The sequence below is a fragment of the Pan troglodytes genome, chromosome 16 (assembly GCF_028858775.2).
Source record: "Pan troglodytes isolate AG18354 chromosome 16, NHGRI_mPanTro3-v2.0_pri, whole genome shotgun sequence".
Taxonomy (NCBI): domain Eukaryota; kingdom Metazoa; phylum Chordata; class Mammalia; order Primates; family Hominidae; genus Pan; species Pan troglodytes.
Window position 1 is genome coordinate 58344742 of NC_072414.2, and position 15531 is coordinate 58360272.

Genomic DNA, 15531 nt, shown 5'->3' on the forward strand with positions numbered 1-15531 from the left:
TTCAATAGTTTCCCAGTGTCTATATGGGAAAAGGTAATTTTAATACATTTTATTTTATTTTTTGAGATGGAGTTTCACTCTTGTCACCCAGGCTGGAGTGCAATGGTTCGATCTTGGCTCATTGCAACCTCCGCCTCCCAGATTCATGTGATTCTCCTCCATCAGCCTCCCAAGAAGCTGGGATTACAGGCGCCCGCCACCATGCCCAGCTAATTTTTGTATTTTTAGTAGAGACAGGTTTCACTGTATTGGCCAGGCTGGTCTCAAATTCCTGACCTGAGGTGATCCACCTGCCTCAGCCTCCCAAAGTGCTGAGATTACAGGCGTGAACCAATGCACCCGGCCAGTAAAAGGTAATTTTATGTAGGACATTATCTTTTGTAGAGTTAAACACAGACAAATGAAAAAAGAAAAGAAATTTAAAACTTTATGGACATATTTCCAAATTAATTTCTTTTTAAATTCAGTGTGGTCTACGTTATAAGTAATACATTATTAAAGCCCTGTAAACCAGTTAACTTAAGGTAGGATGTCCCCAACATGATCCACAGTGGTATTAAAGTAAATAATAGATCTTCCATTTATATTTCATTTAAGAATTAAGAAAAACTATGTTTTACTAACATATTTAAAATAAGACTGGCAGTGGTTAACTGTCCCTTGTCCTTATGACAGAGTTACTGTCTGATCTGTGAGCCACTCTATAGGCAAGATCCATATTGCAAAAGGGTGGAGAATGGGGCCCCCACTGACTTTACAATGTCTGATATACAGCTGTTTCTGATTGCCCAGTCAAATAAACTGATGGATTTCATCTTACTAATTTAACCAAACAACCCCAACAAAATGCACAAGTGTTAGGTTAAAAAGATTCTACAAAATAACAAAATGCCTGTAGGTAGAATAGAAGCACAAGCAAAAAATAAAAAAAACAGCAGAGCTGACACTTTACCTTCTATCTACATCATCCATATTATGAAATTAAAAGAAAGATAAACCCCATCACATCTGACAAGTTGGTCAAAAAATTCAAGTCACCATTTGAAATATTTATATACATTATCCTTGTTCTATGTATATTATGCCTTGAAATACTAGCTAATTATAGAAAAACTATCACAATTAAAAAACATTTAAAACATAAAGACAGACCTTTAAAATTATTTCAGTGAGATTTAAAAATAATGATACTTAATTCAGCCCTTTACAATCAAACTCCCTTTTAAGGTTTCTTCCTTAATAGTGAAAAACGAAAAGCCACTTTTCCTTCCTGACATGGAAAACAAACATGTAGGAAGAAACTAAAATGGCCTCCAATGTCAGGAAATACTGATAGAGTATATGTACGAAACATTGCTGAAGCAGTTAAGAAACAAGCATTAGAGCCACTTATGAGCCGGGCGCAGTGGCCCACACCTGTAATCCCGGCACTTTTGGGGGCCAAGGCAGGCAGATCACCTGAGGTGAGGAGTTCAAGACCAGTTGGACCAACATGGTGAAACCCCGTCTCTACTAAAAATACAAAATTAGTCGGGCATGGTGGCACATGACTGTAATCCAAGCTACTCAGGAGGCTGAGGCAGGAGAATCGCTTGAACCCAGGAGGCAGAGGTTGCAGTGAGCCGAGATCACACCACTGCACTCCAGCCTGGGCAACAAGAGTGAAACTCCGTCTCAAAAAAAGAACCACTTATGAAACATGGGGTTTTTAATGTGCTTCATCTTACAGGGTTGCAGGATCCTAAATCAATAACAAAATACATAAATAACTACTTTTTTTTGTTTTTTTCAAGAGATGGGGACTCACTCTGTCACCCAGGCTAGAGTACAGTGGTATGATCATAGCTCACTCCAGCCTCAAACTCCTTGGACTCAAAGGATCCTCCTGCCTCAGCCTTCTAAATAGCTGGGACTATAGGTGTTGAGCTCTCTGGTCCCTAACTCCTGGCTTCAAATGAACTCAAAGAACTAATTTTGACTGGACAAGGTGGCTCACGCCTGTAATCATGGCCCTTTGGGAGATTGAGGCAGAAGGATTGCTTGAGAACAAGAGTTCAAGACCAACGTGACCAACATAGCAAAAAAAAGTCTCTATTACAAAAAAAAAGTAAAAAAAAAAAACAAAAAAAACTACTTTTGATGAACCAAGAAAACAAAGGTATCTTCAGTAGTAAATGACCTATTTATATAAACAATATATTTTGTAAGAAGCAGCTGGTTCCTTTGAGTAGGATTAAAATGAGATTTAAAGCTGGGTGCAGCAGCTCATGCCTATAATCCCAGCACTTTGGGAACCCAAGGTGGGAGGATCACGTGGACCCAGGAGTTTGAGACCAGCCTGCGAAACATAGGGAGACCCTTTCTCTACAAAAAAAAAAAAAGAAAAAAAAAAAAAGAAAAACTTGGGCAGGCAGGTGGTGCATGCCTGTAATCCAAACTACTCAGGAGACTGAGGTGGGAGGATTGCTTAAGCCCTGGAGGTCGAGGCTGCAGAGCTATGATCATGCCACTGTGCTCCACCCTGGGCGACAGAGTGAGGCCCTGCCTCAAAAAGAAATAAGTAAATAAAAATGAAATTTTAAAAAATTAGAAGTATGCATGAAATTCATTTACTGCAACATTCATTGGCAAGTGATTATGGCAAAGAAGCTAAAGCTAGAAATATTCAATGTGTTACAGGATGCCATCATTGTAGTAAAGACAAACTAAAACATAAGTAAACTATATAAAAATTAAAGGGAAACAAGGGCAATGCAAAAGGAAACAGCATAGGGGAGTCAGAAATGATGGGAGTGGGGATGCAACTATAACAGTGTAATGGGGAGGCTTCACCAAGTTGTCATTTGAGCAGTTTGAGGAGTGTAAGACAGTCATGCGGACTTGAGGGGTACAAGGGAAGAGTGTTCCAGGCAGAGTACGACAATACAAAAGCCTTAGAATAAAAATGTGCCTGAAATGTCCAAAGAACAGCTGGAGGCCAAGCACAGTGGCTCACAACTGTAATCCCGGCACGTTGGGAGGCCAAGGCAGACTGTTTGAGGCCAGGAGATACAGACCAGCTTGGGCAACATAGTGAGATCCTGTCACTACAAAAACTAAATTTAGGCCGGGCACAGTGGCTCACTGGCTCACGCCTGTAACTCTAGCACTTTGGGAGGCCAAGGCAGGTGGATCAACTGAGATCAGGAGTTCGAGACAAGCCTGGCCAACGTGATGAAACCCTGTCTCTACTAAAAATACAAAAATTAGCCAGGTGTGGTGGTGCACACCTGTAATCCCAGCTACTGGGAGGCTGAGGCAGGAGAATCACTTGAACTGAGGTGGAGGTTGCAGTGAGCCGAGATCGCACCACTGCACTCCAGCCTAGGCAACAGAGTGAGACTCCGTCTCAAAAAAAAAAGTACATTACAAATTACATCCGTATAGAAGTAAATGTATTTAATCAACAAATAAAATAGTCAAAACATTTTTACTTCTGTGGCACCTGATCAAAAAAATTTGGAGACTATTAAGATACAAATTAAATATATGACACAACAAACAAAAATCTCAGATTCAGTTCTCTTATTTGTACCCTATATTTCAGCACGCTTGTAATTCTCTGAATGGTCCATGTTAATTTATCTCCTTTTTTTTTTTTTGAGACAGAGTTTTACTCTTTTTGCCCGGGCTGGAGTGCAATGGCACAATCTCGGATCACTGCAACCTCTGCCTTCCGGGTTCAAGCAATTCTACTGCCTTAGCCTCCCGAGTAACTGGGATTACAGGCATGTGCCACTACGCCAGGCTAATTTTTTGTATTTTTAGTAGAGATGGGGTTTCACCATGTTGGCCAGGCTGGTCTCGAACTCCTGGCCTCAAGTGATCCGCCCGTCTTGGCCTCCCAAAGTGCTGGGATTACAAGCGTGAGCCACTGTGCCTGGCCTTAATTTATCTTTTTTTTTTTTTTTTACTGCCATAGAATATAGAGCCTGAAATCCAAGTTAATTTACACCTCTGCATAGATGGCTCCCCCATTCAAAATCACCTCTGCCTGACCTCTACTGTTCATTCAAAATACTTTTTTTCTTTTTAATTTCTTTTTTCTTCCTCTCACCCCCAAATCAAAATTCTTCTGAATCCTCCTTTGTGAAGTTCTCCCTCTACCCTCAGGGACATGTAATTATGCTCTCCTTTGCATCCCACCCTGTGATCTACTCATACCTCTAATTACAACACCTACCACACTACTGGCAATGTTGTATGTCTGATTCATTCACTACTGTATTTGCCCACAAAGGGGCCTGATCTTAGTCATTTTTTTATCCCTGAACCTTTATCACATACCGGGCACCTCAAAAAGTAACCCAGTAGTATATGCTGTGGAATTTAGAACTGTAATAACTCATTCCTTTACATATACCCAATCCTATGCCATCCATACATACCATATTTTACCAAGAAATTTAAATCATGGATTATTTAAAGCACATTCCTTTTTTTTTTTGAGACGGAGTCTTGCTGTCGCCCAGGCTGGAGTGCAGTGGTGTGATCTCGGCTCACTGCAAGCTCCGCCTCCCAGGTTCACACCATTCTCCTGCCTCAGCCTCCCGAATAGCTGGGACTACAGGTGCCCGCCACCACACCCGGCTAATTTTTTTTATTATTTTTTAGTAGAGACGGGGTTTCACCATGTTAGCCAGGATGGTCTCGATCTCCTGACCTTGTGATCCACCCGCCTCAGCCTCTCAAAGTGCTGGGATTACAGGCGTGAGCCACCGCGCCCGGCCTAAATCACATTCCTTTACATGTTTGAAAGTAGTTTATAAATAACTTTAGGGAATTCTACATGGAACCTGTATTTTCTTCCACATCTGTTAAAAGTTAAAAAACAAAAACAAACATGTATGGAGCCATCGCACAGAAAATCTGATAACTATACAGACCCTGTCGGCAGGAACCATCTGTTTTAATGTGTGTGACTGTCTATGGTTGCACCGTACAACTAACAAATGCAATCAATACCAGGAACAGTCACAAAGGTCTCACTAAAGTCCTATATCCGAGAGCTGCGCTCCAAGTGAAATGCAAACTTTCATTATAAATTATTTTGCCTAATTTCCCAGTACCACTTTATCCAATGGTGTATATGTATATGAACACTTTATCTTGATATATATTTTTATTAACAAGTGCTATATAGGATCAGTGGGTCACCAGAGTTCTCAAAAGTTCATATTCTACAACAAATTTGATATACAACATTCTAGATGTACCAAGGCTTTTTTTTTTTTTGAGACAAGAGTTTCACTCTATCACCCAGGCTGGATTGCAACGACGCAATCTCGGCTCACTGCAACCTCCACCTCCTGGATTCAAGTTAATTCTCCTGACTCAGCCTCTTGAGTAGCTGGGATTACAGGCGTGCACCACCCCCCTCAGCTAATTTTTGTATTTTCAGTACAGATGGGGTTTCCCCATGTTGGTCAGGCTGTTCCCAAACTCCTGACCTCAAGTGAACTGCCCACCTCAGCCTCCCAAAGTGCTAGGATTATAGGCATGAGCCACCACGCCCAGCCCACTACCAAGGCATTTTAACTTATCTATTTATTGTACTTTACCATACTTTAATTATATACACAATATGGACTAAGGATCTGGTCCTATAATACTGCCTCCTCTAACTACTTCTATTCTTTCTTTCTTTTTTTTTTTTTTTTTCAGACAAGGTCTCTCACCCTATTTATTGCCCAGAGTATAGTGGTGTGATCCTGGTTCACTGCAGCCTTGAACTCCTGGGCTCAAGTGATCCTCCCGCCTCAACCCCCTGAGTAGCTACAACATGCGCCACCACACCTGATTAACTTTTTAAAAATTTTTGTAGATGGGGTCTCACTCGGTTGCCCGGGCTGATCTCCAACTATAGGATTCAAGTAATCCTCCCTCCATGGCCTCCCAAAGAACTGGGGTTGATCCAAAGGTAATGAGTTATCAATTCACAGTCACAGATCAAACTCCTTGTTCTACTCTTTCCTCCCTTTTCACTACTGAACTTGGCTAGTCTTTAAAAAAAAATAACAAGCCAGGCGCAGTGGCTCACGCCTATAATCCCAGCACTTTGGGAGGCCAAGGTGGGCGGATCACGAGGTCAGGAGTTCAAAAACAGCCTGGCCAACATGGTAAAACCCCGTCTCTACTAAAAAAAAAAAAAAAAAAAAAATTAACTGGCTATGGTGGCGCATGCCTGTGATCCCAGCTACTCAGGAGGCTGAGGCAGGAGAATTGCTTGAACCGGGACCCAGGAGATGGAGGTTGTAGTGAGCCGAGATCATGCCACTGCACTCCAGCCTGGGCTACAGAGTGAGACTCCAGCTCAAAAAAAAAAAGTTGGCCAGGCACAGTATGGCTTGAGGCCAGGAGTGTGAGACCAGCCAAGGCAACGCAGGGAGATCCCCATCTCTACAAAAATTTAAAAATTAGCCAGGCACAATGGCATGCACCTGTAGTCCCAGCTACTCGGGAGGCTGAGGCGGGAGGATCCCTTAAGCCCAGGAGTTGAAGCCTGCAGTAAGCTATCATTGTGCTACTGCACTCCAGACTGGGTGACAGAGCAAGATTCTGTCCCTAAACATGAAACAAAAAAGCAAAGCGCTGGGATTACAGGGTTGAGCCACCACCCTGCCTAGATCTATTTCTAAAAGCAAAATTGTTATAAAGTAAATAAACCTATATTCTTACCATTATTGCTAACAAAATCTTCATGTAAAATAGGGAGATCAAGTCGAATTCGTTTTAAACAGGTCTGAAAATGAAAAGAGATTATTTATTTTTACCTCTTTACCAATCATGTTGGGGGGAGATAATTTGCTATTACTTTTCCCTCTCTACCAAAAGAGATTTCAAAATGAACACTTTAAACAGCAATTTAGCCTCAACTAAATCTATCCTACCATTTAGCATATGAATATTTATAATCATCTCAACACTTACCTGAACTTCCTTTTTACTTCCCAGGTATTCAACTCTGTCAATAAAATCCTCAAACTGCAGTTTAGGGAATAGCCTATGTGCCCAGTGCTCCATGTGTCTGATTAGCATCTTCAAGTCTTCAGCCTGGCACATAAAAATAAAAATGGTAAACAGGAGTCTCATTCTCACAGCTGACCCCGTCAGCAACTTTCAGAACTGAAAAGCTATGCCAAAATCACTGGGGTCATTTTATGTTTATAAGGTTGAAAAACTTATAAAAGGAACTTTAATAAGAAAAATATTGGCCAGACACAGTGGTTCACACCTGTAATCCTAGCACTATCGGAGGCCTAGGGGGATGGATCACTTGAGCTAAGGAGTTTAAGACCAGCCTGGGAAACATGGTGAGACCCCGTATCTACTAAAAATACAAAACAATAGCCAAGCATGGTGGTGTACACCTGTGGACCCAGCTACTCAGGTGGCTGAGGTGAAAGGACTCCCTGAGCCTGGGGGGCAGAGGTTGCAGTGAGCCAAGTTCACACCACTGCACTCCAGACTGGGTGACAGCGAGATCCTATATCCAAAAAAAAGAGAGAAAATTATTAAGAACTTAGAGGACTGCAGTCTAAAAGAGCACTGGATACAGGGTTTTTTTTTTGTTTTTGTGGCTTTTTTGGTTTTTTTCAGAGAGATTCTCGCTTTCTTACCCAGGCTGAAGTGCAAGGGCACAATCTTGGCTCACTACAACCTCAGCCTCCCGGGTTTAAGCAATTCTCATGCCTCAGCCTCCCAAGTAGCTGGGATTAGAGGTGTGCGCCACCACACCTGGCCTAAATTTTGTATTTTTTAGTAGAGAGGAGGTTTTGCCATGTTGGCCAGGCTGGTCTTGAACTCCTGGCCTCAAGTGATCCACCCACCCTGGCCTCCCAAAGTGCTGGGATTACAGCATGAGCCATAGCACCCCGCCTGGATACAGATTCATAAAAATTAGATGAAAAAAAATCCCAGTACAAAAACTTAATAAAGTTGGCCAGGCGCAGTGTCTCACGCCTGTAATCCCAGCACTGTGGGAGGCCGAGGCGGGTGGATGACCGGAGTCAGGAGTTCCAGACCAGCTTGGCCAACATGGTGATACCCCATCTCTACCAAAAATACAAAAATTAGTTGGGCGTGGTGGTGGGCACTTGCAATCCCAGCTACTTGGGAGGCTGAAGCAGTAGAATCGCTTGAACCCAAGAGGTGGAGGTTGCAGTGAGCCAAGATCGAGCCATTGCACTCCAGCCTGGGTGACAAGGGCAAAACTTCTTCTCAAAAAAACAAAAAAAAACACTTAATAAAGTTAAAAGATAGTAGGCCGGGCACTGACTCACGCCTGTAATCCCAGCGCTTTGGGAGGCCGAGGCGGGAGGATCACAAGGTCAGGAGATCAAGACCATCCTGGCTAACACGGTGAAACCCCGTCTCTACTAACAATACAAAAAAAAAAATTAGCCAGGCCTGTTGGCGGGCGTCTGTAGTCTCAGCTACTCGGGAGGCTAAGGCAGGAGAATGGCGTAAACCTGGGAGGCGGAGCTGGTAGTGAGCCTAGATTGCGCCACTGCACTCCAGCCTGGGCAACAGAGCAAGCAAGACTCCGTCTTAAAAAAAAAAGAATATATTAGAAACACTTGAAAAACTACAAAACTCTCTAAAAATATACTATCATCTGCAAAAAAGTATACCTACACTCCTACATAATTCAAAAATAGATTTCAAAATGTGCATTTGTAAAGTGATTGACAGTTACTAAATGTATTCATTTTTTAACCACACTTTACTGACATTTATTATGAACCAGGCACTGTGCCACATCTTGGGGACACATAAGTGACTGATACAGGCAGAGTCCTTGCCCTCATGAAATTTAAAACTTTGAGGTAGACAAAGTAAATTTTATTCCTGTAAATTATAAAATAAAAACTGAGACTTTACAGACACAGGTGTGATTTTCCTATAGCCAAGGTTTAAGCAGCAAAAAATGAGACTGCACAAGACATGCTTTCTAATTCTTCAAACAGTTCCCTTTCTAGTACATCACAACTCAAGACATACGACGACTAAGGATAGTATCTTAAAGCATTCTGAGATTTCCAAGATCATAATGGGTCCACATTTTTATTGCTATTTTAAAAAACAAAGGTCTTACATAAAAATCAGTTCTTACCTCATGACCTTTACCTTTGAATTTTGCCTTATCAAATACATGCCTTAAGGCTGGAAGTCCTCTCTCTGAAATTAATCTGTGAATAAAAATATGTTTTTAATTTCAAGTTTTATTTTCTTTTTTTTTTTTTTTTTTTTGAGACGGAGTCTCACTCTGTCGCCCAGGCTGGGATGCGGTGGCGCGATCTCGGGTCACCGCAAGCTCGGCCTCCCCCAGGTTCACGCCATTCTCCTGCCTCAGCCTCCCGAGTAGCTGGGGCTACAGGCACCCACCACCGCACCCAGCTAATTTTTTGTATTTTTAGTAGAGACAGGGTTTCACCGTATTAGCCAGGATGGTCTCAATCTCCTGACCTCGTGATCCGCCCACGTAGGCCTCCCAAAGAGCTGGGATTATAGGCTTGAGCCACCACGCCCAGCCTAATTTCAGGTTTTCTAGAGTTTGGTCCAAAGCAAGACCATAAGAAAAAATATGTTCTGCTGAACTAAAAAAAAGTTTTTAGAAATATAAGAGCTCCACATCATACCAACCAAAAGTTTATAACATTAGAAGAAAAACAATGGATATTAAAAATAAAAAGTATAAATGTATAAGAATATAGTAAATGTACCTCTGAGCATCCAGCTTGGGTATATTTCTTTTAACTGTTCTCTTTGGAGGTACAGGAACAGGTGCTGCATTTCCTGACTCTGGTGAAACAAACCACGATTCAGTATTACTGTACTTAAATGATTTGTATTATTTATTATGTATCATTTCCAAGCTGATAAGATAACTAAACATGGGACACCTTTTTTTGAAACAGGGTCTCACTCTGTTGCCCATGCTGGAGTGCAGTGGTGCGATCTTGGCTCACTGCAGCCTCAAACTCCTAGGCTCAAGCAATTCTTCTGCCTCAGTATCCTGAGTAGCTGGAAGTACAGGTGCTGCCTACCACACCCGGCTAATTTTTAAATCTTTAGTAGAGTTGAGGTCTCGCCAGGCTGGTCTTGAACTCCTGGGCTCAAGCCATCCTCCTGCCTCGGCCTCCCAAAGTGCTGGGATTACAGGCAGGACCCACTGTGCCCAGCCTCCTTTTTTTTCTTTTTTCTCCTCAAATACCTTTTACCACAGCCACCACACCCCGGCTAATTTTTGTATTTTTAGTAGAGACGGGGTTTCACCATGTTGGCCAGGCTGGTCTCAAATTCCTGACCTTGTGATCCGCCCGCCTCAGCATCCCAAAGTGCTGGAATTACAGGCATGAGCCACCGTGCCTGGCCTCACAGCCTCCTTTTTAAAACTCTCTATACATACCTTCATCAGGCTCAGTTCCTTCACCATCTTGTCTCTCTGGAGAGGCTGGAGGTGGGAAAGGAGGAAAAGTTTCATCTTCTACATGCTCATAATCTGGTAGGTCAATCATGCCATTCTCCTGTGGTTCTAGCATCTTTTCCTCTAGGGGAAAAAATTAAAGTTATTTGTATTCATCCAAAATAGTCTCCACTATATAGACAAGTTCTACCTGCAGCCATTTCATGTGTTTCAATCAGTTAGACCACATTTCAAACTCACACATCATGAAAAGTAGAGAAGATACTAATTATGAAAAAAAAGACTAGCCTAGATAATCTAAGTTCCAATGTAGACCCTAACACTAAATAACTATATCATTTTGAACAAATCCTTTTACCTCAACTATTGAGTTTCCCCTACCATAAAAAGATGAATTTGACTTTTCAGAGGGTTTCAAACTGTGATCCAATAGGGTATGAAATACGCAGGATATAGGTACTTCACCCCCACTTCAATTAGAGCTGCTTAAAAAAAAAAAAATCTGGGCTGGGCGCGGTGGCTCACGCCTGTAATCCCTGCACTTTGGGAGGCCGAGGCGGGCAGTATCACGAGGTCAGGAGATCGAGACCATCCTGGCTACACGGTGAAACCCCGTCTCTACTAAAAATACAAAAAATTATCCAGGCGTGGTGGCGGGCGCTTGTAGTCCCATCCACTCGGCAGGCTGCGGCAGGAGAATGGCGTGAATCCAGGAGGCGGAGCTTGCAGTAAGCCAAGATGCAGCCACTGCACTCCGGCCTGGGCGACAGAGCAAGACTCTGTCTCAAAAAAAAAAAAAAAAAAAAAAAAAAAAAAATCTGTTTATATACACCTACTACGTGCCCACAAAAATTAAAAATAAAAAAAATTTTTTTAATGTGTTTACATATTGGTCTTCTAGGTAAGGTTTCCTTTAAAGAATGGGAAATTATCCTCAGGTTGATAACTAGAAAGAATGTTTTTCAGTACTGCCTTACTTCACTTCTCAATAACAACTGACACTTTTGGTCAGTTTTTTTCTGGGAAAAATGTTTACCTTAACTTCTAAGACACGCCGGTAATCCCAGCACTATGGGAGGCAGAGGCAGACGGATCATGAGGTCAGGAGTTCGAGACCAGCCTGGCCAACACAGTGAAACCCCGTCTCTACTAAAAATATAAAAAAAATTTAGCCAGGTGTTGTGGCACGCACCTGTAGTCCCAGCTGCTCGGGAGGCTGAGGCTTTCCTCCCTTTCTGGGCACTCCTCCTGGATTTTCTTTGCAGGTTTATCTTCTAACCTGGCCATTAAGTATCCAAGACTCCATCCTAGGGCTTCTTCATTCATTTATGCACAGAGCTTTAATAAGTACTGATTTATAGATGACTCCCTGATTTTTATCTCTACCCTAGGCCTTGACTCTGCGATCCAGATCACTACTTCCCATTTTACACCTCCTAAACGCCTGAAAGGCACCTGTAACTCAGCAGGTACAAAACCAAACTTCTAAATTTTCCTAATTCATTAAATGACATCTATCCAGCTATGCAATTCAGAAACCTACAAGTCATCTTTAGCAATTCCTTCCCCTATCCCACAGATCCTGCCCATTTTATTTCCTAAATATCCCTTGAATCTGTCTATTTCTCCTTATCTCTATAACCACTTCCCAACATTTCTTGCTTGCATTACTCCACTACTCTCATCCACTCTTGTCTCCTTCAATTGTCCCTATTACATCTAGACTGAATCTGAAAATATAAAGCTGATCACCTCACTTGGATTAAGTATTTCAATGGTTTCTGATTGCTCTTAAGATAAAGACAAAACTTCAAGGCCCTGTGTGATCCAGCCTCTTAGTAACTCACCAGTCTCACTTCACACTACTCTATGCTTTTTCTTTCCTTGAAAGAGCTATATCCCTCAGGCCACTGGCTCTTTACAAATACTATTTCCCGTCTTGAAAAAGCTATTCCTTGACTCCTAATCTCTTCCAGATCTCAACTATCACCTTTTCAAAAGTTTACCTCAATTTCTCTAAATCCTTCTTTAGTAAGCATTCATAGTGTCAAGTACAAGTGTCATGGCACTTATCCAGTTTCAATATCAGGTTTTATTTATACAGTTATTTATTGTTCGTCTCCCAAACTAGACTGTAGCTCAAAAAGGGCAACCAGGTTAAGTCTCTCTGTGTTACAAAGCTGGAACCCCAATGCTGTTACACAGCAAGTGCTCAATATATATCTCTTTTTTTTTTTTTTTTTTTTTTTGAGAAGGAGTCTCGGGCTCTGTCACCCAGGCTGGAGTGCAGTGGCACGATCTCTGCTCACTGCAAGCTCCGCCTCCCGGGTTCTCGCCATTCTCCTGCCTCAGCCTCCCGAATAGCTGGGACTACAGGCGCCTGCCACCACGCCCGGCTAAGTTTTTGTATTTTTCATAGAGACGGTGTTTCACCGTGTTAGCCAGGATGGTCTCGATCTCCTGACCTCGTGATCCGCCCGCCTCGGCCTCCTAAAATGCTGGGATTACAGGCGTGAGCCATCGCGCCCGGCCCCAGGTGCTCAATATATATTTGATGAATGATGGAATGCAAAAAAAAAATTCCAAAGTTTCCCCAAATTGGAGTTAGACGGTCTTTAAAATCTCACTAATTCTAAATTTCGGTTACCATAAATATAAAAGCAAAGCATCGGCTGGGCGCGGTGGCTCACGCCGGTAATCCCAGCACTATGGGAGGCAGAGGCGGACGGATCATGAGGTCAGGAGTTCGAGACCAGCCTGGCCAACACAGTGAAACCCCATCTCTACTAAAAATACAAAAAAATTTAGCCGGGCGTGGTGGCACACGCCTGTAGTCCCAGCTACTCGGGAGGCTGAGGCAGGAGAATCATTTGAACCCAGGAGGCGGAGCTTGCAGTAAGCCGAGACCGCGCCACTGCACTCCAGCCTGAGCGAAAGAGCGAGACTCCGTTTCAAAACAAAAACAAAAACAAAAACAAAGCATCAATTCCTGATCATGACCCACTGTAACTTCAAGCATGCTACAAGAATCTATACTAGGGTTCAGACCTTTGAGGCTGACAGCGAGCTCTGAGTTTGATGACAGTACCTAAAATATATTAAGTGTACTCAGGAACTGGCCAAGCATGGGGTGGGGCTTGTCAGGAAACTGGTATTTCTTTCTTCTATTTGTAGTGAATAAGATGCTCAATAGACGACTTTTACTCCTCGTCAATGGTCGCATAACTGTCTCTTTTTAGACACTTACGAAATTGTCTGAACTTCCTCCTCTACTTCTCAAACTCCCAGAAGAGTGAAGGTAACAAATGTTATGTCCAAACCACGGTTTGTTCCCAGACCCTGGTTTCCAATGCCCACCTCTTTTCCAAGAAGTCCAAAGAGACGCCCCTCATCGCAAAGGAAGTGCTACCGTGCTGCCTCTATGTCCCCCTTGGGTGCCATCCCTGAAACATCGAACCTCCCATACCTCTTCTCCAGCCGTCCCCCTCATCCTCGTTCCCCGCCTACCCTCTCTTCAACTTCATTCATTCATCCAACATTCGCTGGGGGATTTCTACATTGACACGCCCCGGACAGAAGCCTGGGCTAAAGATGATCAGGAACACGTTCCCTCCCGCTAAGCGGCTTGGCAGAGTAAGAGGCATCCCAAAACCTAAGCAACCGGGACACGCGCCCACCTCCCCACCTCTCCAGGCCGGGTCAGGTCGACCCCCCAGCCTCCTGACCCCCTTCCTGCGACAATTAGGCTTTCCCGCTAGTCTGTCCGGCTCCCTGGCTCTTCCATCTGGCTCCCTGGCTAGTCCGACTCCCCTCTCCCCGCAAGAACTTCATTGGCCCGCCAGCCAGCTCTCACCTCACGCAGAAAACACGGGCCACAGCGCGGACCTCGGCGTGCAGACTAAGCGCGCTTCTCGCGATACTCGGGAACTCCTGGGGCGAGAAGGGCCCGCAGCGTTTGGCGCCAAATCCTCGCGGGGGCTGGGCGGAGCCTGCAAAACCCGCCTCTCAGGTTCCGCCCACCACGCCGGTCCCGCCTTCGGTCCCACAATTTCCTCCCTACTGAATTCTTCAGAGGAACTCAGTTAAGCCTCCTTATTTGCATAAAGTTAATACTTGTTATTCTGGGGTTTTTCTTTTTTTTTTTCTTGAGACTAAGTCTCGCTCTATCACTCAGGCTGGAGAGCAGTGATTCGATCTCGGCTGACTACAGTCTCTACCTCCCGGGCTGAAACGATCCTCCCACCTCAGCCTCCCTTCCCCGACTAACACCACCACACCTAATTTTTGGTTTAATGGGTTTTTGTTTGTTTGTTTGTTTTGCAAAGACGGGGATTAGCTGCCCAGGCTGGTGTCGAACTCCTTAGCTCAAGCGATCTTCCCACCTCAGCTTCCCAAAGTGCTGGGATTACAGGCGTGAGCCACCGTGCCCGGCACTTTAAACCTTGGAAATAGGTCTCGGTTTTTGGAAAACTGAGTTGTGGGAGGAGGAAAAAGGACAGAGGCAAGCAATAGTGAATAAGAAAGTACCGCTTCTTCAGAGTTCATAGCAGAATGCCTCGAACTCAGAGTTTTATGAATTGTTTATTGAATAATAAGCTGAGAAAAGAGGTGGTAAAGAGAGGAAAAATAGGGCTGAACATAGACACTGGCCAGGTGCGGTGTGGCTCACGCCTGTAATCCCAGCACTTTGGGAGGCCCAGGCAGGCGAATGGCTTGAGCCCAGAAGTTGAAGGCTTCAGTGACTAGGATCGCACTGCTGGCGATCCAGCTGGAGATCCAGCCTGGGTGACAGTGAGACCTTGTCGCAAAAAAAAAAAAAAAAAAAAAAAAAAAAAGCGAGAGAGTGTAAATGTAAAGAAAAAAAAAATGTCGAAAATATGTTACTTGGGGCCGGGTGCGGTGGCTCACGCCTGTAATCCCAGCACTTTGGGAGGCCGAGGCGGGCAGATCACGAGGTCAGGAATTCGAGACCAGCCTAGCCAACGTGGTGAAACCCCATCTCTACTAAAAATACAAAAATTAGCCGGGCGTGGTGGCGCGCACCTGTAATTCCAGCTACTTAG

General features: G+C 43.7%; 1 protein-coding gene and 1 non-coding gene across 8 annotated transcripts in view; both read right to left on the minus strand.

The window, feature by feature from the left end:
* Positions 1-15531, minus strand: part of TIPIN (TIMELESS interacting protein) — a 57135-nt gene that overhangs the window by 18025 nt on the left and 23579 nt on the right. For 2 of the 7 annotated variants that reach the window (XR_008539618.2, XM_054667710.2), the window contains 6 exons: positions 14322-14457; positions 10451-10591; positions 9765-9843; positions 9155-9230; positions 6970-7092; positions 6718-6781 (listed from right to left, as the gene is read on the minus strand). Coding sequence is in view for 5 of the 7 variants with exons in the window: in XM_054667710.2 (XP_054523685.1) it covers positions 6718-6781; positions 6970-7092; positions 9155-9230; positions 9765-9843; positions 10451-10583 (475 nt within the window). In the remaining 2 variants the exon portion in view is untranslated. Of the gene's footprint in view, positions 1-6717; positions 6782-6969; positions 7093-9154; positions 9231-9764; positions 9844-10450; positions 10592-11660; positions 11785-14321; positions 14458-15531 lie in introns of those variants that run through there. The other 5 variants (XM_054667711.2, XM_016928403.3, XR_008539619.2 and 2 more) reach the window with 4 other exon arrangements.
* LOC112205767 (small Cajal body-specific RNA 14) lies at positions 4882-5017 on the minus strand. The gene has a single exon (XR_002939854.1). It is a non-coding gene; the product is annotated as a small Cajal body-specific RNA 14 (non-coding RNA).